General features: G+C 43.0%; 1 protein-coding gene across 5 annotated transcripts in view; it reads right to left on the bottom strand.

The window, feature by feature from the left end:
• PRKD3 (protein kinase D3) overlaps positions 1-24,522 on the bottom strand; it is a 138,697-nt gene that overhangs the window by 32,757 nt on the left and 81,418 nt on the right. For all 5 annotated transcript variants that reach the window (XR_008317700.1, XR_008317701.1, XM_053302847.1 and 2 more), the window contains 8 exons: positions 23,489-23,566; positions 20,539-20,722; positions 18,949-19,072; positions 17,927-18,004; positions 16,708-16,984; positions 12,180-12,232; positions 11,282-11,354; positions 1,616-1,722 (listed from right to left, as the gene is read on the bottom strand). Coding sequence is in view for 3 of the 5 variants with exons in the window: in XM_053302847.1 (XP_053158822.1) it covers positions 1,616-1,722; positions 11,282-11,354; positions 12,180-12,232; positions 16,708-16,984; positions 17,927-18,004; positions 18,949-19,072; positions 20,539-20,722; positions 23,489-23,566 (974 nt within the window). In the remaining 2 variants the exon portion in view is untranslated. The remainder of the gene's footprint in view (positions 1-1,615; positions 1,723-11,281; positions 11,355-12,179; positions 12,233-16,707; positions 16,985-17,926; positions 18,005-18,948; positions 19,073-20,538; positions 20,723-23,488; positions 23,567-24,522) is intronic.

The raw sequence follows: 24,522 nt of genomic DNA, 5'->3' as shown, positions 1-24,522 counted from the left end.
AACAATTACTCACTGTAATGTTTTTAATGAGTTTTTTTGTGGTCAAAATCTCTCATATTTGGCCCAACTTAGATTTAAACTCCACAATTGTTACAGAGTCTGATGCTGAGGTTTCCAGCAGCTCCTCTTATGTGATGACCCTGGATCAATTTCAATTTGTTACTCCTGAGGATGTGGACAAATTGCTCGGAATGGTGCGGCCTACCACCCTTGCCCAACATGGCTTCTCTGGGGGAGGGTGGGATGCCTCCTTGTCTGCAGGAGGCAATCATTAGACCACTTCTGAAGAAGTCTGCCTTGGATCCCTCAGAGTTAAGCAACTACAGGCCTGTCTTCTTCCATGGCTGAGGAGATTGGGGTGGAAGGCACTGCTTTGCAGTGGTTCCGCTCCTATCTCATGGGCAGATTCCAGATGGTGTCTCTTGGAGACTGTTCTTCAAAATTTGATTTTTTGTATGGTGTCCCTCAGGGCTCCAGATCTACATGAAACCAGTGGGAAAGTTCATCAGGCGATTTGGTGCAGGGTGTTATCAATATGCTGATGACACCCAAATCTATTTTTCCATGTCAGCATCATCAGGAGAAGACATAAACTTCCTAAATGCCTGCCTGGAAGCAGTAATGGGCTGGATGAGGGATAACAAACTGAGGCTGAATCCAGATAAGACGGAGGTATTATTATGCAGGGTCAGAACTCAGGAGACAATTTTGATTTTACAGTTCCGGATGGGGTCACGCTCCCATAGAAGAAACAGCTCCCCCAGAAGGAACATGTATGCAGTCTGGATCCAAACGTCTCCCTGTTGTCCCAGGTTGAGGTGGTGGCCAGAGGTGCTTTTTAATCAGCTTTGGCTGATACGCCAGCTGCGTCTGTTTCTTGAGATGAACAACCTCAAAACCGTGGTACATATGCTGGTAATCTCTAGGCTGGATTACTGCAATGCGCTCTATGTGGGGCTGCCTTTGTACGTAGTCCGGAAACTGCAGTTGGTCCAGAATGCAGTAGCCAGGTTGGTCTCTGGGTCATCTCAGAGAGACCATATTATTCCTGTGTTGAAAGAACTACACTGGCTGCCAATACATTTCCAGGCAAAGTACAAGGTGATTATTATTACCTATAAAGCCCTAAACACCTTAGGCCCTGGGTATTTAAGAGAACATCTTCTTCACCATGAGCTCCACCGCCTGTTAAGATAATCTGGAGAGGCTTGTCTGTGTTTGGCGGCTACTTGGGAATGGGCCTTCTATGTTGCTGCCCCTGTACTTGGAAGGTGCTCACTGTTGAAATAAGAGCCTCCCCATCTCTGGCAACTTTTAAAAAGGCACTGAAGACACATTCATTCATTCAGGCTTTTAATTAGATTTATGGTTTTATTTTTTATTTTGGTTTTAAATGATTTTAATGTTTAAATGATTTTAATTGTAAACCACCCAGAGATGCAAGTGCTGGCAGTATAAAAATGTGTGTATGTATGTATGTATGTATAAATAAATATACACACACATATACACACACAATTACATACATTTTGAGCCTCTGATTGCTCACCTAGTCACAGTATCATGTCAAAGAAATTTATTACCATGAAGTAATAGATTAAAATAATCTTTGTACCTGCAAAATGGCCACTTCATTGCGTAGCTGACTTTCCTGTTTAGTAGGAAATCGCATTTTATCAATGATTTTAATTGCCACATCTCTTCCAGTCTTCCTATGTTTTCCTACAAAGATACAAAACCCAGCTTAGTATCTTTAGCCGACCTTTAAGGATAGAGTAAGAAGATACACTCTTGCACACAGATAGGAATTAGTAATAATATACATTTTAGTACAAATACCACCACAAAAAGAATATATTAGCCTTGTACAGATCTTCATAAGATCTTCATTGGCCCTATCTAACTCCAGCACAGCATCCCTCCAGTGGCTGTTGCTGTTATCTGCCTTATGTTTCTTTTTATATTGTGAGCCCTTTGCGGGCAGGGGACCATCTTATTTATGTATTATTTATTTTTCTATGTAAGCTGCTTTGAGAACTTTGGTTTAAGACTGATATATAAATATTTGACATCGTCATCATAACATGGGGGGTTGGATATGGTGTCAGCTTGCCGCCTTCTTTATATTGTGTGGGGTTAAACATCTGCACTGGGACTAAAACACAGAGCTCAACACATGCAGGCTCAGACCAATGATCTGGATGCCACAATATCAACGAGTACAGACCACCTAGATAAGGTTTATGCGTATCAGGCCTGAAGCATTCAGGCTCCTGTCTAAATGTGAAGCCAAATACATAAACATCAGGTGGAATTAGGGCAACTGCATTATAGAGGCAGCAGGAGAGTACAATCCTGATCACAATCCCACCTGATGTCTGCCCAGAGCTAAACTTTGCATCACAATAAAAATACTCCCCGTATTCTCCCCACCCCGCTTAAAGCTATTATTCCTTTGCTGTCTAGTCTGGTGAAAAACTGACTCCTCACCTTAAGACCACAAGCCCTGAATGTCCCAGGTAGGAAATGGAGCAAAGGAAGAAAGTTGCCTTCCCTGTTCACCAACATTCAAAAGAAACAGGAACTGACCAGAAGATATATCTGGCACACTATTTTATCAATATAGGTACAAACTTCAACAAAATCTAGGAAACTGAGTTAAATCCAGACAAGATGGCGGTCCTGCTGGTGAGTAGAAAAGGCAAATGGAATAGGGCGATTCAACCAGCTCTGGATGGAGTTGTACTCCCCTTGAAAGAGCAAATGCACAGCTTGGGGGTGTTGCTGGACCCAGCTCTGCTTTTGGATGCTCAGGTGGAGGTGCCTTTGCACAGCTTCGGCTAGTGTGCAAGCTGTGTCCTTTTCTTGAGAAGGCAGAAGCTAAATTGTTTTGCACGTGGGACAAGGCCTTCTCTGTTTTTGCCCCCATACTATGGAATGTTCTCCCAGTGAGTGTCCACTCTGTGACATCTGTGGCTGCTTTCAAAAGAAGAACTAAAGGTCTTTTTATTTATTAAAGCTTTTACCCCTTAGGGGCTGCAAGGTATCTCAGCTTTCCTGCTTCTGCTTGTCTTTTTTATGGTGGTGGTTTTATGTTTTATGGTTTTTACTGTTTAACAGATTTTAAGGTTTTAAATGTGATTTTTATGGAGTTTTATTGTATTTTAACTTTTGTAAACCGCCTTGGGATGTCTTATGAAAGGCGGTATAAAAACTGAACAATTAATTCGAGAGGTTTGGAACAACAACCTGATTCTCTTGAGATTTACTCTTCACTTTGTATCAATTCAATCAGAAACAGAATTTTAAGAATTACTCCTGCTTACTAATTTCTATCGCAGCATCAATATGCATAAAGACCTAGAGCTCTGACCACATTTCTAGAAAATCACTATTATTCCTATTAGGAACTTAGGCTGTGAAAATGCAGTCTGCCCAGGGTTATCCAGTGAGTTAACAGAGGAATTAAGACTGGAACCCAAACTCCAAATCCAATATTATACCTGTTGAACCACCCTAACTGTCAACACATTTGTTTTTAGTTAAAATAGATTATAGAATGAACCACACAAAAAACTTGATACTCCTACATACTCATGAACAGAAAATAGGAATCTAAGAATAGAGGAAACACCTATTTGAAGAAAAGCTGACTAGTCTATTTGAGGGTTGTGCAAAACATATATAAAAAGCTGTAGGGGCACAGAGAATGCTAAACACACACTAAAAGGATACCACACTACTGCTATTTTAGAGGCCTAGCTAGACCTCACCTGGAGCTCCTTATTCAGTACTTGCAGTCATGTTTAAGTCAGGGTACAGTAACTGCTCTGGAAGATAATTGCATGGAGCAAGCAGAAAGAGTAGTCGCTTTAAAATGTAACTAAAGTAAATGATACATAAATTTAGGCCATTTTATTTCACCCAATTTTTTTAAAAAAGTAGCCTAATAGTGACATTGCTTAACAGAAAAGGCAGCTGAACAGGAACAAACACTTTTTTGTTTGTTTATTCATTCGATTTCTATACCACCCTTTCAAAAATGGCTCAGGGCAGTTTACACAGAGAAATAACATTGTTGTGTGGCTGATGTCGGAGGAAGTATCCAGGCAACAGGGTCTAAGCAACTGTTGCCAAGGGTGTGGAATGTTGGGAATGAGGCAGTTAAGAAGGCTGGAGAAGAAGGGAGAGGAGAAGAGGAAGAAGGCAAATGGAAAAGAGGGAAGAAGGGGAGAAGTGAAGAGCTGTTGTGTTGGTGAACTGCCAGGAGATCAGCGTGGGACAGAATGGTCATGAGGAGTAGGCAGGAGAGGGAGGCCTGTCACACAAGTGTCTCACACACTCTAGTGTACAAGATTTCAAATGGCTGCTCTGCAGCAACTGGGACATTGGGTGTGGATACTGTTGAACTGAATGCTGACATCAAAGTGGGGAGAATGTTTGGCTTGAACTTTTGTAAATGTTAAGGTCTCAAAACATAAAAAACCTCTTTTCCATATTAGCATTGTCTGGACTCTCTGCTTTTAATGAACCTGTGGCTTCCACCTGCCACATTCTTTTGTTGTTGTGAACAGAATCAGAGAGAGGACAAATGAGAGTCCAGCAAACATGGATACAAGGGATCCATTGAAGCGTGTGCACACACACACACACCCCACTGAAGGGTGAGGAGAAATTTGGTGGAAAGGTGTTATGGATGGCCTTGTTCTAGTGAGGCTACACAACTTTGCAAACTGTAATCTTACGACTAGGCCTTGGCAATCAACGGGGATAGCAACTCAGAAATGTTGCCGCAGTTATGAATGTGTAGTCAGATGGCACTAGAAGATGACCCAGGAGAAAAGGACCAAACATTAAGCAACATAATTGTCTCCTTGAACAATTTTAACCTAGAACAATAAAAGGCCATTATGGAGATTTTATGTCAGCACAGATCAATGTTCTCCCAACATACCAGCAATTTTGGAAAGGCAGTGCGAACTGAGCACAGAATTGTTACTACTATGCATCCTCCTATCAAAGCGGCCTATTGAAACATCCTTCCCAAATTGTATCAGCCAGTGAAACAATTGGTGCAATGGCAAGCACAGAGGTAAGTACAGAGAGTTTTAGTCCCTGGGCTGTACCTACTGTGTTAGTCAAGAAGAAAGATGGAAAGCTTCACTTTTGTGTGGATTATCAAAAGCTGAATAAGGTGACACATTTGGATGCATACCTTCTGCCCAGGGTGGAGGATGCTCTAGGGTCTCTGCACTCTGCTAAGATCTACATTAGATCTTGCAAGTGGATACTGGCAAATCTTAATAGCAGCAGAAAATTGAGAGAAGACCGCATTCACCACCCCATGGGAATTTGCAAGTTTCTTTGGATGCCCTTCGGACTTAGTTAATGCTCCAGCCACCTTTTCTTGAATGATGGAGAAATGTTTAGGGATTTACATTTAGAATCTGTATTTCTGTAGTTGGGTGATATGGAACTATTTTTGAAAAATCAGAACACTTGAAACATCTGGATATAGTATTTAGTAGACTGGGTCAGAGAAGACTGAAGATGAAACCTGTCAGATGTTTCCTTTTCAAAGAGGAAGTGCAGTATTTAGGGCACATCACGTTATTGGAGGGTGTGGCACCTGACCCTGGAAAAGTCGTGGCAGTCAAAGAATGGCGAACTGCAGAAACCATGCGACAAGCAAAACAATATTATTATTGTTGGAAGTTAAGGACTTTGCGCTGTCTCTTGTCTCAGACAGTGGAGGACAGACTAGTGAGTCAGAGGGCTAGAGGGTCAAGACATTGGTCATCCCTTCTCTACTGCTCTGACACTATCCCTTTTGAAATGTAGATTGGTACTCTTAGGAATTAACTTCCTCTCTCTTCCCTACCTGTCTTTCTACCTTGCAACATGGCAAGCTCCTCTCCCTGCACCATGTGTGCAGAGAAGATGCAGAATCCATCTGCATCCAGCTAGATAGATAGATTAGAGATCCTAACTCCTCACTTTCCTATCTAGAATGGAGTTCCTTAATAAATGCCTTATATATTGATTAGAAACTATGAATTGGCTCCAAGTTACTTTACTCTCAGCATACACACATGCCTAAGTAAATTCCGCTGTGTTGTGCTTCTGTGCACTCTGCTATAATGAAAAAGGGATTCTCTTACCACAGAGAATTCCCAATAATTATCAGAAAATCTATATATTTAATTCACTTAGCCGGCATACGTGCCCAGGATTTGGTAGCGGAACTCTCACAACAGGTTGCAAGAGTTCTACCACCAAAGGGCAAGAGTTGTGGGCAAGAAAAATGGCAGCGGACGGTAGCATCGGGCCACAAAACAGCCTGAGGAGGCGGGCTTGGCTGGACGCCGGGAGGCGGCGAGACGGCCTGGCCAGGTTGTCCCGGGTAAGGACAAGGAGGCAGCGGCAGCGCAGCCTGGCCTGGCCGCGGGGAGTGGGAACGGGAGGCAGTGGCAGCAGGACGGCCAGAGTAGGTGCTGGCGAGAGGGGTGAGTGGGAAACAGGCAATGGCGCGAAGCCCCAGCTCCCGTTGTAGGCCGGGGTGGGAGGGAAATGGACGATGGGACTTCGCCGCCTGGGAGAAGGTTTCCTGTTCGCCACTCATTGAGGTAAGATGCAAAGTGCGGGGGGGGGGAAGAGGAGAGGAACGGAAGGGGAGGGAGGGCAAGAGAGTGTGGGGCAGGAGGGGGAGCGGGGCAGGAGGGGAGGGCAGGCAGCAAGAGAGGGGAGTAGGAGGGAGGGGGCAAGAGAGGGAGGGCAAGAGAGAGTGGGGCGGGAGGGATGGCAAGAGAGTGTGGGGCAGGAGGGAGGGGGAGGGAGGGCAAGAGAGTGTGGGGAAGGAGGGAGGGGGAGGGAGGGCAAGAGAGAGTGGGGCAGAAGGGAGCAGACGGCCCCAAAGAACGCACAGATGTTCTGTGCAGGTAGGCTAGTTGTTAAGAATTTCTCCAAGAAAGTAAGACCCTTAACTGATCTCCTTCAAGGCGTGAATAATGAAATCAGGCCATCCAATGGACTGAGGAATGTCAGGAAGCTTTTGAGAACATAAAAGCAGAATTGATTTCTGCTCCAACTTTGGCTTACTTAAGATTATCCGTTGCCACTCAAACTATATACCAATACCACTTCCAAACGGCTTGGAGCTGTATTGGTTCAAGAGCAGGGACGGAGAGAACATACAATTGCTTATGCCTAAAGAAAACAGAGTTATATGGGGAATTATAGTTATTTCAAATTAGAGCTACTGGCCCTGGTGTGGGCAGTTACCAAGAAATTCAGGAATTATTTGACAGGAGTGCCTTTTGAGGTAATTACTGATAATAACCTTCTTACTTGCCTGGGATCAGCAAAATTGGGGGCACTGGAACAAAAGTGATTTTCTCGTGTGGAAAACTTTAATTTCAGTGCAAGGTTTAGATCTGCAAAAATCATATAAATGTGGATGCCCTATCCCAGTTAGGGGGACCACCTGAGAAAGAGAAGGCAGATGAGGATGTGGAGAAGCCCAACAGAGTGCACATTTCACTGAAGCTATGAGGGCATGTTGGAACAAAGATGAAGGGGAGAAGTTGTGGCCATGCCCCATATGCTAGCCTAGTGAATAAGGAAGAGGACTGGGTAGACATACAGAATCAGGATGAAAATATCAACCTGTATGAAAAGATGGCTAGCCTTGAAGGAAGCTGGAAGAAAACTGGATGAGAGACACCTAAATAAATAAAATGTCCATTTACTGAAAAACAGCAGAAGTTACAGGTGCAGAATCAGTTTGTGTAATTATCCACCTGAAGGCTGCTGAGAGAGTATATCAGATGGTGGTTCCATCAGAGGCCATTTCTCTTTTATTGGAATGTATCATGACCAGTCTGGGCTCTAGGGAATGGCAAACACAGAAGTTATTTTGAGGCGTTGGTTCTATTGGCCAGATCTTCAAAGAGATGTTAAGAATTGGATTAGTAGATGCCAGACGTGCACCTTGAAGAAAAATATTTCACAAATGGAGAAAGTACCACTAGTACCCATCATTGCTAGTTGACCACTGGAGCTCGTGGCCCTAGATCATTTCAAGTTAACCATATGTACCAGAAGATATCAGTACCTACTGACCACAATAGATCATTTCACTCACTTTGCTATTGCTGTACCTGTGAAGGAAAGCCCTGCCGAGCTACTGCTCTAGGCGTTTATTGAAAAAATTGTACAAGTTTTTTTATATCCAGCGGGGGGTGGGGGGAGTGCTGACTGACAGAGGAACAGCATTTGAATCTCAATTATTTAGGGAATTGTGTTGGTTCTATGGGATAAAGAAGTTGCATACTACCCATTATTACCTACAAGGAATGGGTAAGATGAATCAGACAATATTAAACTTACTGACAGGGTTAACAGAGGAAGGAAGAAAACTCTGGTCAGAACACATAGCTGAAGTAATATTTCTTCATAACTATACTATTCAGAGCTCCACTGGGTTGGCACCAACAGATCTGATGTTTGAAAGAAGGGAGAAGCTGTCTGTTGGCATTGCTACTCTGGGAGAAAAGGGGAAGGAGAATCTGGGTAGCAACACTGTTGACTGGGTGAGATGTCATCACAGGAAGTTGCAGACTCTGTACAAACAAGCAAGAATGAGCACAGAGAATAGGAAAAACGAAAACAAACCTATGGTAGAGGGATAGAGCTCCGGAAATTAAAATAGGGGACTATGTGTTGTTAAAAAAGAAAGGAGAGATAAACTGGAAGGTTACTGAGAGAAGAATATCTTTAAAGTGGTTGAAATCCCTTCTGACAATTCTCCAGTTTTTGTGATAAGAGATGCCTCTAGGGGAGTAAGCAAAATAGTTCACAGGAATAAGTTGAAAGTATATATAAAAGAAGAATGAAGGAAGGCTGAGAGTCAGGAGGGCGCTTTGGAAACGAGAGTTGGAGAGATTTCAGAAGAATATCACGAGGGTGCACTACATAAATATGAGAAGATAGGGATAGCACCTCTGAATTGGTGGAAAGATGCTACTCAGTAGGAACAACGAATAGACTGGACAGGATACTGGTTGGGTAGTTCTGGAAAGTAATGGAACAGATTGGGAACTTAGGCAGTGGTCTATCCAGAGTCCGGGGGAACAATGGATTTTTCAGAGACAAACCAAAGCTAAGCCCCCACAAAAATGGATTGAAAAAATGTTAAAATGTAACTTTAGTATATTCCAGATTGCTACAATGTATTTTTATTTTAATGTTTGGTCCATTTGGGGAAAGTGTTTATGTTGTTCCCTTCTTACATACTTCTGAAAGTTAGTCTGAGGTTGGACTAATGAAAAACAAGGGGGAGAAATGTAGCTGTCAAAGGACAGGGATGTGCCCAAATTGATTTTTTCCAATTCGTTTTGTGCCCAAATTGAATCACCCCTGATTTGTTTTGTGTCCGAATCTGTCCCCCCGAATCACCCCAGATTCAATTTGGATTCGATTTGGATCCAGATAGATTCAAACCACTTATAAAGGTCCTAGGGGCACCAAATTTGGGTGGTGGGTTGGTCTCCATTGGTGCCACCCACCAACCAAATTTCAAGGCAGTTGGGCACTTGGTTAATTTTTAATGATTTTTTGTTTTTGTTTTCTAGTTTAGGAAAGTTTATTAGATACCAAAGAGTCTAAACACTTGGAAAAAATTCCTAGAACATAAACAGAGTATTACCCCACTGCCTTGTGGGTGGGAGAGGAGTGTAGTTGGCACATGGCAGTTGATAGTTGGCACTGTCCAAAGACAGTCAAAATGAATAGAAGAAATGAAGGTGTGTAATGAATCCTCATAGGGATTCGTTGAGGAAAAGTTATTATACACCAAAGAATCCAAACACTTGAAAAATAGTGACCACACATTTTGCTCCATAACTCCACTTCTACAAGGGATAGAGCTCAGCTTTTTTCTTTTCTTTTTTAAAATGAAAGCTGGAAGTCTGGGGAAATCAATTGGAGGGATCTGAATCTCGAATCAATTCAAATTGAATTAGGTGTGATTCGATTTGGACCCAAATCTAGCCAATGGACCACAAGGGCGATTTGTTCTGTCTCCAAATCACCCGAATCAGCTAGATTCCATTACAAATTGATTTGTACCCAAATTGATTTGCACATCCCTATCAAAGGGAGCATCCAGGCAACAGAGTCTATGCAACAATTGACAAGAGTATGGAATGTTGGGAAGGAGGCAGTTAAGGAGATTAGAGAAGAAGCGAGAGGAGATGAGGGGTGAAGAGAATTGCTGTTGTGTTGGTGAACCATCAGGAGACCAGCATGGGACAAAATGGCCATGAGGAGCAGGCAAGAGTAAGAAGCCTGACACTCAAGCATCTCACACACTCTGGGCATGATTTCCTGTGGGAAGGCCAAGGTTAATTTTCAGTGCATTACATTAAAATAAATAACGAAAGCAATTATTAGCTACTCGTGGAGCTTTTCCCATCATGAAGGGATCTACTAAGGATTGTGGCCAGAAAATAAGCCATGTCCCTGTTCAGTCAGGTGGGGCACCAGGAGTGTGTGCCAGCCCCAAACAAATGCCAAGATATCTCCTCTCCCTAAATCATTATTCGTTTCAGGCTGCAATCCTAAACATGCTTACTTAGGAGTAAACCTTACTGGGTACATCGTGGGATATATTTCCAAGTAAACATGTGCAGTATAGAGTTGTAAGACAGTTTCCTTAGAGGACAGAGGATGCCCTCCCTCAGAGAAAAAGGAGCTGACTGAAAGAATGACCCTCTGCCTGTGCCCTTTTGATGCTGTTCCAGCTTACTTCATCCATCACCACTGGGGAAACAGCAGGAACAACTGGCTCACTTTCTCAATCTACCACTGCCAGGTGCATCCATGGGGTCAACAAAAAAGTCCCCATGGACCAGCTCCAGCTCCCAGGCCTTAGTTGTGCAGACCTGCATAAGACAGCAGCTGGTGTCTTGCCAATGCATAGAAGTAGTAGCATGAGGCAAGACGGTCCAACTGAGAATCCCGAGATGAGAGACCTAATTTTAAATAGATTTCTAGTCCTCTTAGATGCAAACATATGTTTTAAACAGAAAATAGGGAGTGGGGATACTTGTGAAACATCTTAAATGTATAATAGCACATTTCTTATTATTTCTATAATGTTTCTATAACAGATGGCCAAGTTTGTTTTTACACCTCAACCTTTCAGGAAAAAAATATTGCAGAGTAACAAAATATAGCTTCACAAGTCTGTACTTACACATGATTGTTTATTCAAACTTACCTCCATACACAATACCAAACTGACCAGAACCTAGCACCTCATCAGCAAAGATCTGGTATACAGAACTGATATCCTAGGAAAAGAGAAGTGCAGAGAGAGAAAAGTAAACAATAGGTTAAATAACTTGATATCGCATCCTCTCAGCTTCAGATCCCAGTTTAATTTTGAAATTCTGAGTAGGATAAACCAGGATCACCCAGGTTGGGCATAATGAAAGATTCTGGCTTGTTCTAAGACAGGATCAGAAGCAGAATGCTCCCTTCCTTTGCATGCATAGGAGAGGAGGGTACGAACACACGCCTGAATCTAGCAGACATCAAAAAAAGCCAAGATTTAATCCTGATTCCACATTCAGACCTAACCAGACTTTTTTTCAGACAAAACCAACTACTGTTGAAAAGAACCTTTTCTATGGCTTCAGCTAAGTGAGATAAACATTTAAGTTTAGGGAAATGAGTAATTCTTTCTCCAGTAAAACAATCAGAAAAGTCCAGAAGATAGTCCCCATATAGTATACAAAATAAAATAATTTAATCCATAGATAGTCAAACACACACAGATGGCTTCAAATTGCAGGTTCAAAAATTGGCTATTGACATTTACTCTATTTAAATCAATTCCTGCATATCCAAAAAAATCATACAGTTTAATGGTATAATTTATAAGAGTTCTCATTTTGTATGTTTCATTATAGCAAAAGTGAAGGGACTTTACCATACATAGAATTTTTTCCAGAGAAAAAATTCATCACATTAAATAAGCTGAGTTGCTTAATGGGAACAAGGAGTTCTTCAGCATTTCATATGTATTTAACTCTAATAATTTGGATATGAAATAACTATCAGGGGACAACTGATAGCATATAAATAATACTGTTAACTAGATTGGTATGACTCACCACATTTTCTTGGATCTGGCAATTTGAAACAGAAATACTGACAGATAGTTCTTCTGTAATAAGAAAAACATATTTATATATCTTAAACATAGAAGCAATATCACAATGAAAGTCAAGAAGCCTGACAGCCAAAGGTTTGGAAGATAAGTTCTAATCAATACGTTAAAAAAAAAAATCAGACCCCACCTCACTCTCTTGGCCACCTCTTTGGGTGCCTTAGGCCACAGCCTCCAGAATTTCCCCTGCGCATCCTCCCCATTTCACTGAGGCCAACAGTGCTCTTCCTGGCCTTAGACTGTACAACATATTTTCCTTCAGCTAGGGATGTGCACGGAACCAGATGGCCCAGTTCTGTTTGAGTCCAAACTGGAAATGGCTGGAATGGCTGGAGGCGGTGATTTCGGAGGCCGCCGGCAGGAGGGGGAACCTCCACTGACCCCCAACTACCACCCCAAGGAACTCCCCCAGAGGAAAGAAAAGGTTTAAAAAATGGGGGGGGGCCCTGGATCGAACCAGTTCGCACATCAGCTGCTGGCTCATATCGCCTTTTTTTATTCAAGCTATATGTTTCCCTTGGAGCCCACAGTCTCAGGAAGCAAGCGACTCATACACAAAACAAATAAAACCCATTCCAAATGGCTGAAGAGATAGTGCCCAGCCTAGGATTTCATTTTGACTAAGACTCACTAGTGGTAAAACCCTGGAATGTATTTTCAGTACCAGCCTGCCTCCTACAATCCGTGAAGAAGAATGCATCTAAGCATGTGGAGAATGCAATTTCCTCACAACGGAATACCTACATTCTATTCACTTTCTATAATCAAGGATGTAATAGGCTATAGGATATTTGGCAAGTCTTTCACAAAGGCATAAGCCTAGGACTTCTATTTTTAGAAGTTAAAAAATATATATTTAAACAAGTTGTTCTAGTAAGAACTAATCAGCTGACTTTTCTTTCACTGACTCTACATCTGGACTAAATTTTGTGCAAATCGAGGTCCACAAGTTAGATCTCTTGTGCCTCAAATGTTCATGCGTCCATCATCTTGGATCGGGGTGGATGTCATCATTACAAACTGCATTACAAACTGGTGTCCCTGTATCTCTCACTACAGCTGTTCCATATTTGACTCAAATCAGTTAGACAGTCCTCACGTTAGTGCACTTGCACCTCAAATATTTATGCATCCGCCATCTTGGATCAGAGTGGGTGACATCATCATAAACCATACCATTGGGGCATCGCTATGTATCCGTTCAACTGTAGCAAATTTGGTTCAAATCAGTTAGGTGGTTCACAAGTAAGCCCACTTGCGCCTCAAAAGTTTACACGTCATCTACCCCAATCTAAGATGGTGGACATCATCACAAGCTACCCTTGAGGTGTCCCTACAAGCTGCAGCAAATTTGGTTCAAATCAGTTAAGCAGTTCACAAGTTAGCCCACTTGCGCCTCAAAGATTTATGTGTCCGCCATCTTGGATCGGGGCAGATGACATCATCACAAACTACGCCGTTGAGGTGTCCCTATGTGTCCCTACAACTGTACCCGATTTGGTTCATATTGGTCCAGGCTTTGTGAAGTTGATAAAGGGGGACACATGGACACACACAGAGAATGCTGGGTGATCTCATAAGCCTACTGGAAAGTAGGCTAAAAATTAGAAATTTAGAAATGCTAGCATATGTGCAAAGCACCCAGTCCCTTTCACAAAAATCCACTCCTGATTTTTCTCCATTGCTTTTCTAGTAGCTCTTCACAAAAGTGCAATTTTTGCACACTACAATTTTCTGCAGAGTGTGTGTGTATGTTTGTGCGCGCACACACACGCATGCATGCACACATGCACCAAGTTTTCAGTTCTTTGGCTTCATCCAAGGCTCCACTGTACCCATGAATCTATTTTGAACGCTAGGTTTAAATCCAGAATCTTTCCATTTCCACTACAGATTGCTCCCCCTCCACCTCATGAATATACTGTTCCTATGTACAGTGCATGCATTATATTACAATTGCACCCACATGTCCTTCAAATCCTCTTGTGCCTGGATCCATTGTTTATGCTTCTTCCTTCAGCCATATTCACTCCCCGGCTAACCTATCACTTGGCACACTTTTTCCATTGGCATTGACACATCAGCCTTCATCCTCCCCATCAAGCAGTCTTGCCTCTGTCACCTCTTTCTATCAACAGTACACAGCTGCTCCTGCTTCAAGGATCTAGTCCCACAGTGAGGTTTCTCTCCCAACAAAGTTGATTTCAGTTTCCTCTTGCAAGCTACATTACATGTCAGCCCAGGGCCATTCCTAGCAGAGTGTGAGGCCTCCTTAACATTTAATATCATCACAGAATCATACTGATTGGTGACATACAGTGTAAATAGTGTGAGTGAGGTTTTTGGACATGATCAACCAGCTTGGAAATATAATGCATTCGTAAAGAAATAAAAATAAAAAGCACGACACATACTTCACAGTTCTCAGGCCTTCTGGACTGCAAATCAACTGGAGCATAGCGCATTTATAAATAAGTATGTATTATATATTGTTTCTTCCAGAAGTTTTTGAAATTTTCTGCCTCAAAACAAGCCACTTATAGGACTTTTTGAGGGGTGTTTCAAATTCAAAATATATATATTAAAAACCAACCATTTGTCCAATCAAGTCCAATTTAAAGAGACATATTCCTCCCACCCTGCCCTACATCTCTGCTCAGTATCAAAGCCCTATGGGCAATCCAGTTCCTAAATATTCAAGGGTGGGAATAACCACAAAAAGGAAATCACATCATACCTCCTTATTAAGCAGGCAAAGGCTGCCCTGAGCAGAGGGTCTGCAGAGAACTGTGGTGGGCAAGGGCAGCCAGCGCTGGACACTTTGCCTGTCTGCCTCCTTCCTTCCTGAGCTTCAGGCTTTAATGAGGCCTACATGGAGGCTTCTCTGGAAGCCCCACCAAACAGCTGAGAAGCAGACAGAGAAGGAGCTCTAGCAGCTTGCCTGGGAGCCTTTCAAGCTGCACATCCACACAAAAGATGGGCTCTAGCTGGGCTGCACAGGGGGAAGATAAGTGGCTAGGACTGGGGGGAGAGAGGAGGGCAGGCTGCACTGCAGTGTGCCCAGAGCGGGCCCTGTGTCAGCACAGGGCTCGGGTTCAGTCACCCCGCCCAAAGGACAGCCCGACGTCAGCATTCTAACCTATTTACTGTGTGGACAGAATAGAAACACTCCATGACTTCACCAGAGGCGTAACTATAGGGGGGGCAGGGGGGCACGTGCCCCGGGCGCCATCTTTTCTGTTCACGTGGGGGGGGGGCGCCGCCATGACCAAATTTTTTTAAAATTTTTTTTAATTTTTTCTTAATACAAATGTTTCCTGCTCAGTGCAGCAGCGCTGCAGCAGTCAAGGGAGCGCGTCGGTGCCCCCTTCCCCACAAGCAGTCCCTTCCGCGCCGCCTGCGGCCCCCCCCCATTGCTTTGCTGGCGCCTGGAGGCCAGTCAGTGGCCTGGCTTGGCGGCGGCGGCGGCGGCGGGCGCTTGTGATGAAAAACCTAAGTATAATGTAGTATGTTGGGGGGGCGGTGGGGGGGCGGTGGGGTGGCGCCATTTCAGTGCTTGCCCCGGGTGCCGTTTTCCCTAGTTACGCCTCTGGACTTCACAGAGGTTTAGCCAATGTGTATGAGCCATGCAAAAATTGCAGAAGCAAGGCTAAAATATAAGGATGTTGTTCAAGCATGATGTCAGGAGGACTAACACTGCCTTCTTGTCTAGCATTCCAAACAGGTTTCACATTTTAATTGGGCCCTCATCTGCACATATGTAGCAAGCCCCAGATCCACAGCTCTATCAGGTCACAGTGATATATCAATGCTATATGCATAGTTGTTGAGGACCCGATTTAAATATGAAACTCAACATGTGGCATGCTATATAACTAAGCAATGTTATCTCAGCTAGTATCAAATTTAAAACAGGACCATATCAGCTCTGTTGGAGAAAGCAATGCCAAGCAAGAAGTTTTTGCAACAACTGTAATTTCTTTTAAAGTATACGGTTTTGGAAGTGCTGTGTTTTATGCACTTCCCCAGATTCTTAATATGTAACCAGGATGAGCATCATGGATATGAACAGTGCTAAGTATCAACGCTAGTAAACAATCTGCTTCCTAAAACAGTATACTTTTTTTTTGAAGGCTTGGATATAAAAACTGAAACGTACTAATTCACCGCATAACCCAAATGTAAGATGTAAATTTTACTGTCTTAAAGATTTTGACAAGCATGGGTAACAGAAAAGGATAACAGAGCCTTTACTGTTCAATATGCTTGTCAAAAGAACAGTTAGAAAGGAAATATTGTCACACAATAAGTTTCTAAACCTAGGAGAGAGTAAATCACTACTCGATGTGGGCGAGACTGACTAAATCACTGATTCAGTGATTTAAATTGATTGACTAAATCACTGGACTAGGGCCTAAACCATTTAGGAGGCCAACATTAAGAAAAAGAAAAGTACTTTTCTGCTTCCTTACTGTGATCTTTCCCTTGTCCTGCAGCAGTGCAAATGCTAGCCTGCGGCGTGACCGGCATCAGCGCTTGACGAATAGCTTTCTCCCAGCTCTGTGCTACATCCAGTCCAACACCGGTAGCTGCCAAAACCGGGTTGTGATGGTTGCTGCCATTGTTCTCGCCCACAAAGTACACCATTGTGTCCGTGATGATCTCAAAGCAGTGAGGATTGCTGCCCTGAACTGCATTTGAGAAGTTCCGAGGCTGAGTCACCTGGAGAATTTCAGAAAGTGGAATCTCCTAGAGGGAAAATAATGTGTTAAAAACAATGGAGGGGGGAAGGAGTATGTCTGCAACAATAAAGGGTGCGCTCAAACTCACCACAGTGATAAGAAAATGTAGGTGCTACTGCATTCAACAAAAAGGACACTCTGCCCGATTACCTGATCTATCACTCAGGAATCACTGTGCTGTACCCTAAGTGTGAGAAAACCCTCCTGAAACTTACCAAGCAAGAGTGGTGGTGTATTTTCATTTTTATAGCACTGTACATGATTTACAATTCTTATTTATAGCCACTCTGAACTATGTCACAAGCCAAAACCAGCTTCACACTCTCAGCCTTTCCTCTCCAGACAGTGGCTGACATCCAGACTAACTGTGCACCAACGCCCCAAGGTTTCCCACGAGGGAAAAGGATAATATCTGACAATCCCCTCTTCCCACTGTAGCCACCTATACCTCCCAAAACTATGTCTCTGAGGGTTGCTAGCAATAGTAATATTGCTATTAATAGTAATATTGTAATAGTAAAAATTAGTAATATTGTGGTGGGGGCATCGTTTTGGGAGGTATAGGAACCTACAGAAGAAAGTGGAATGGTGGTGTTTTGCCGAAAATTGCCTGGATGTCAAGCAGTATTCCATTTCTCTTACCTCTTTCCCACAAATATGCCCAGTCTGGTTTTAAGCGACATCCCCATATGACTGGTCTTGTAGTGCGCTAATCAACAGAAACTATACAGTGAAGACATAGCACAGCTTTATTATAAGTTCTTTTTTAAAAAGCACAGCTATATTATTCCAGTTTGAACAAAACGAGTTTTTCAGGCAGAAAGAAGAAAGCAGCTGAAAGGGTCCAAACAGGGATGAAATGACAACAGGCAAATAATGACCCTCTCAGAAGTTGCATTTTAAATGGGAATTAGCATTGGCAAGGAATTAGATTTGTAGCATCACTCACCTTATAATACTTAGTTCCAGATTCATTCTGAAATAGCGTAAGACATTTGCTATCCAGCCTCCAGTAATGTCTTTTTCTCTGCACCAAACATAGAAGAGTTTGTAATTCAACAGTCACTGTTACCCCACACTTGACTCAGTCCCATAGATTTCTATAGCATTAACTGTTGCTTGTGCATCAGATGGTTTTTAAAATCTATAGATCATTCAGCTAAATTCTACATCCCTTAAGATATCCAAAGCCCACTCCTGTGCAGCAAGAGGATCTGTGGTGCCTTTCTTTTTCTTTTTAGCAGAAGGAGCCAACCCCACAGCAACAACTTGTAGCAGCAGCACCAGTCCAGTGCTTTGAGATAACCCTTATGGAGAACAGGATGACAACAATATGGCAGGAATGGCTCAGAGGGAGCAAGAAATGGGTAGAGAGGGAAAACATACTGTGGCTCCACTTGCCCTCTGTTCCCTACAGGCTACAACAGATCTAAATCGGGTGGTTAGCCTTAGAAAGGCATGAGAGAGAGCCTTCCACAACCTAGGCTAGTCTATAGTGGGAAGAAGAGGAAAGAGCCTTTCTCTCAGCTCCCTACCCCATAGTGCTTCACCCAAACCAATGCCACTGTCAACAAAGGAGAAAGTAGGAGGGGCAGGAACAGGCCACATGACATTGAGTGAGGTAATGGAGGAACTAGGCCATCTGGCTAGGACTTGTATGGTACTGCCCCCACCACCTGCCAAATTTGCTAGGCACTTTGCTAGCATATGGCTAGCAAAGTGGAATCCGGCATGTACACACAGGACTTCTGTTGTCTGCTACGGCAGACACAGCTCAGCAAGTGCATGGGGAACTTTCCCCTTCCATACCTATTAATGAAGAAGCCCTGCTTGGACAAAACAGAATTTCCTGTATCACAGCCAGTCTTGGGCGTTTTAAAACTGAAGACTTTGTTTAACAGCACAGTAGTTTAAAAGATTCTTTGCTAAATGTAGATACTACATCAAAAGTAAAGAGCTTCAATCACTGACCAGATTGTCTCTGCTAGTATAGTGGACCATCCATCCTTCCTTCACCATGGTACTGCTCTTCCTCTTGGTGTGTTTGACTGATTGCACAACCCTCATTAATGGAATATTATTGCTCGTTGATGGGCTATTGAAGAAAAAATGTATATATGTTGTGTGTCAAATACGAATTTCTGTACCTGAACATCACCTGTCTGTGACTAAATGCAAAACTGCCTCAAGCAAACCAGAATGTGAACAATTCAGCCCCCTTCCCTCCCCTTTTCCCCTCGTGCCTTAGAAGACAGCAGGTAGGTGAGGGAAGTCCTATCATACTAGATGAAAGCAAGCAACCTTCCTGTACAGTACTTGCCTCTCCTGCAAGACAAGACAGGCACTAAGGAGTGGAAAAACCTATCCTGCATGGTGCCCAGTAGGAGAGGAGCTAAACACCACTTCCTCTCCTGCTCTTCCCCATTGGTCTGAAAGACAGGCACAGAGTTAGAAAGATGGTACCAAATAGGATCTTGCATTCTGGTTCCCATTTGTTAGGTCCAAGTCTGCCTATATATGGAAAGGTTTTGAAATTATAGGTGGATAGCTACCAGTTTCACTGGACAAAATGTAAATACAATCATCCTTTTCACCATGTCCCTGTGAAGAAAATTTGTACTTCCATTTCACAGTATGGAACTGAAATTGCTTACTTCCAACTGATTATCTCTGAGTGATACGTGTGCATTCAAAATACTGGGCTGCACACCTGTGCAGTAGCATTCCCAGAGAGAATTTTCTAGCTCCTCTTAGCACTTAAGTTACGCCCCGCCCCCCCGCACTCCGCCATACACACACACACACACACACAAATAGTGTGACCATTAAACTGGCGGTTGGAGCACCTAAGTGCTCAGCGCAGGCACACAGCCCAATATTGTGAATGAATGCACTACAGATCATGATAAAGAAGTTAACTTTTTCAAGGCCATCTAACAAGTCCACGGCTGAGATAGATCCAGGTCCAGTGCTCTAGCCATAAACTACTCTGGCTCTCTTTTAAAAACACAGTTACAAGCTGTAATCCAAACCATTAAGACAGGGCAAGAGAGAAATCCAACTAATTTACCCAAGTACATATAAAAGAACACAAATGACTCTTGTAGAAGTCACACTGTAAACTGAAGTGGCTTCCTTTAGCGCAACTTACAGTTAACACACGGACATATAAGAAACTCAATTGATTCCTTATGTAACTCCATTTAGTCAACTGACTTGCATTAGAATTGGAATGAGTTTGGCCTAAGGTCAGGAGAATAAAGTAGTCCTAGAAATCTAGGTCAGCATAGCATTTTCCATCAACTAATCTATATAGCTAGCCATTCTTCAATAATGCAATTTATTTTCATGCTGCTCTCACAGGACCCCACTTCCAGCTACAAGCTTCTAGATCCTGCATTTATTAACATGTACATTGAGCAGTTAAAGACTGAAAAAGCATGCCTTGTAAACACTAAAAAGAAAAATGTGAAAAGCAGAATGGATTGTCTTTAATGTGGGACTTCATAGACCCATAAAGCACCATGGGTATCCCCAAAACAATGCCTTGATTTCACAAACCTGATGGTTTTGACAGCTTCTTCATCTTTGTCCCCATCTAGATCTGCTGGATCCATAAAAAACATTTTGTCTTCTGGAGGAGAAGGTTCTTCCACATCATCCAAGCTCCTACCACCATCACTGTTCATTTCACTGCTGTCAACCTCCATTGGCATGTCAATATCTTGACCTGGACTAGCTGGTTCTTATTCCAAAACAAACACAAAACATCATGATTCTTCAACTTAAGCATATTGATAAAATCTTTTACAATACAGTTCTTATTTTTTATAAATAAATTAAAGAATCTCATAGGAAATGGAAATCAGATGGAACTAAAAATCTGTTCCAGCCCGGAGTTTATACGTAGCAGAATTATGGAATTCAACACAGCCACAAAAGACTAACAGACAGAAACAGTAGGGTTATGTTTTCTATTTTGCTAAGGCCCCTTCATTCTATGTAGGTACTCCCTGACACAGGGCAATTCTCCATCAGTGGAAAGTTGGCATAGGCATAGTTCTTCCACCTCCTGTGCCAGCTGAATCCCTATCCTCTGATGCAAGAACATCATGACCAGGTCTTTCCAGGAAAAGGTGTGGACAGGATGGGAATCTGAGAACAGAACTCCTCTTACACCTGGTTCATTACTAATGTAAATTAAATCTACTTTCCTACAACCTGAAAACACAGCTGCCACACACACACACAGGGGCGGGGGGGGGTGTCAGTTCTATCTTTTTAGACAGCTGTAGATATGGGGACACAGCTACACCAACCATACTATCCAACACTTAACAGAATCTTTTTAAAAGCAGGTTCAGCGCCTGACATACAAGGTGGTACAAAAGAGTCTAGTGCTTTACAAAAGAGTACTTGTGGACAATGATAGCAATTAAAACAGAGTTGTGGAACAAGTGGCAATCCTACCACATTCCATACAGGTTACTAATCCAACTTTAGGGCTAGGAAACAAAAAACAGAGCAAAGCAACAGCTGCTACTACAAACCCCTGCATCAACTTCTGTCAATAATTATCGTGTATGGAGGAGTACTAACATTCCTGTTTTATTAACTGCCTTTTCCTGTGTGAATGCTTGCTCCTGATGTCCCCAAGGCAAAAGTGCATATTGTGCCACATACAAGGCAAATGTGCATATATGTATGTGAATGAATGAGGCCTGAAACTCCTCTTTTAGTATATAAGATTTTATGTTGCAACTGCCTTGCTTTTTCCCTGTCTTAAAAAGCAGAGCAGAGGTTAAAAGTTCACAGCTCCTGTTCTACAGTTTGGTTTTGGAGAGAGAGGAAATAAACTGGTTTAATTGTGGAGGAAAGAGAGAGTCTGGTTTTATTGGGTATGTTTTTTAAAATGGAGGCAAGTTGTGTTGATTGGATGGTTTGGAAAAACTGGATGGAAGTTGTCAGAGGGAGTCAGAGTGAAGATCAAGTGTACATCAGAGCAGGAAAGAGTTGCAGAGCTGGAGTAAGAAAGGAGAACTGAAAAGAGTTGCTGAGAATACAGGCTGAAAAATCACTAGGAGAGAGTCAATCTCTCTGGAGAGCTGAATCACTCACCAGCAGTGAAGTGAGAGCAGGACTGAAGGCTAAACAAGGGACAAGCCGAGTTTGCTGGAGAAGGTGAGGTGATTGCAGAAGATTCTGGGTGGGGACTCTGAAGTTAGGACCCAGTGTTGGACAGGTCAGTTTAAACGCGTTTTGATCACATTTTGTTTCTGCCTTGTGCTCATTTGGTTGCTGTTTTGGTACTGGGTTTTCCAAGGGAATTATTTTTGGACTGAACTGTTTTCAAAGTGACTTGTTTGGGCAGGGACGTAGGACAATGGAGCAAGGAGGGACAAGCCTCCCTGGGCCACCGGGTCTGGGGGGGGGGCTGCCAAGGCTCCCCTTGCCCTTCCCACAGGGTACCCCTCCGCCCCCCCTGCCCCCAGCTAGCAAATGAAGTATTCACCAGTTGGGAACACAAAGCACACCCTCCCCTCTCCAGCCCAAGTGGTGCTTTGTTCTAGCACGTGTTGGGGGTTTCTTTCCCTGCCTCACTCCCAGCAAAGCAGAGAAAGGGAACAACCCACAAATCAGCAGCGGGACGAAGCGCTGACTAGGGAGGATCAGGAGAGGGTCCGAACAGACCTTCTTCCAGATACAGGCCATTCCCCAAGTTAACGTCAGATGCAGGGCGTGTGGTGGCAACAGGGCCACTCAGCCTCGCTCCCATTTCTCCCCAGTCAGCGCTGCATTCCAGCCTGGCTGGGAACTCTTTCCTCTTTCCCACAAGGGCTGGCTGGGGAGAAATGGGAGCAAGGCTGAGTGGCCCTGCTTCCCAATCCTGACCATGCCCCCTGACCATGCCCCCTGACATGCAGTACCCCATTGAGGCACTGCATGTGCATGCACATTTCCAGAGGTGAGGGGGCTGCCAGCCCCTGGCAGCTTTCTACGCCCCACTTGTGGGTTTTTTAAAACAGAAAACTACAGGTGTGTCCCTTGGGCATCTGATGGTTAAAGAATTATTAAGCCTTCAGTTTATTTGTGTTTGTCCTGGAAAAAGAATGCTGGAATTTTCCTTTCTGCCATTTTTCAACAGGAAAAATCTGGCTTCTGTAATGAAAACCGACAATCAGTTTGGTTTCAGGTAAGAAAAGTCTTCCTCCTAACTCTTCACATTCCAATAAAAATTGCCTGTAGCCTGTGCTGAAAAGGCCAAGATGTTTCTGTTTTTTCATTTGAGCAAAGATATGGAGCATTTTCAGGCAGACCTTTTAATTCACAACTACTTCAAATAGACAATACTTTACAAGCACAGAAATCAAATGAGGCAAGCACTTATATTAAAAAGACTATATTTGTGTAATCAATCATTTTAGCTTTGGAGTTGTTAAAAACTTAGATATGCTTTTTTAAAGACTATCTTTCCAGATAATTTACTACTTCAAAACATGTTTGCTCTTACCTCCATTGAAAACTACTTCTCCAAGACAATCTTTAGGTACTTTAGAGGCACAACGTTTGTGACAGTTAAATCTGCAATCTAATGTGAGAAAAAAAATGCTAAAGTTTCCACAGACTTTGGGGGAACTCCAATGAAATACCCCTTACACATAATTTATATTTATTTTCAGGACACCTTTTTGAAGCAATCAAGAAACACTACTGCCATTTTGATGTGCAACCATACACTGAAACCACCAACATGGTTAACTAGAGCAAGTTAACAAACCACATACCTCAAAGTTCATACAGAATAGGGAGCTGGAGTTTGTTCATCAAGTGAAAGCAAAAGTGTTCCCTCTCCTTCTCTGGTCTGAGAGAGGAGGAGGTCCCTTAGGTTTGTTCACATAGCACTTACCCATGCTAATATCTCTAGAGATGTGGGGGTGGGGGGCACAGTTTAGTAACTATGGTTTGGATTCATAGGTGCTTCTGCTTCATAATGGGGGCTTTCAATTTTCATCAATGCCTCCTTCCTGCTGCAGTCCCCAAAACCATTTTCCATGCTGTTCAAGAAGGCCTTCCACCCCCAGGAACTGATTTTTAAGGTGGTGGGGGAGAAGTAAAGAAGTGGCAGGAGAATGTTCATCCAAGTTAAGATCCAAGCAAATAAGCTTTGGGGCAAAGCAACACATTACAAGGGGAACTGGATTCCCAATCCCATATTTCCCTGGTAATGTTAATATAGGGAGTGGAATGGGGGGGCGGGTTGCAAGGGAGAATCAGTAGGGGTTGCTTAACATTTCCTCTGTTCACAAATTCTTCCTCAATCTCTGCTCCACTAAGCTTACTTTTGACTTTATTTTACCCAGTTGGGCTCAGGAAACAGAAGGTAACAAATTCCATGGAAATTTGAATGGGGGGACGAGATTCTGCAGAAAAGAATTAGCAGGCAGTGGAAGGATTAAACATACGTTTGCTGATATAATGTGAAGCTCAAGCCTAAACAAGACTTCCAAAAAACTTTTGACAAAGTTCCTCATCAACAACTCCTGA

Source organism: Hemicordylus capensis, chromosome 1 (genome assembly GCF_027244095.1).
Source record: "Hemicordylus capensis ecotype Gifberg chromosome 1, rHemCap1.1.pri, whole genome shotgun sequence".
In the NCBI taxonomy this organism is placed as follows: domain Eukaryota; kingdom Metazoa; phylum Chordata; class Lepidosauria; order Squamata; family Cordylidae; genus Hemicordylus; species Hemicordylus capensis.
This window is presented reverse-complemented; position numbering and strand designations above follow the sequence as displayed.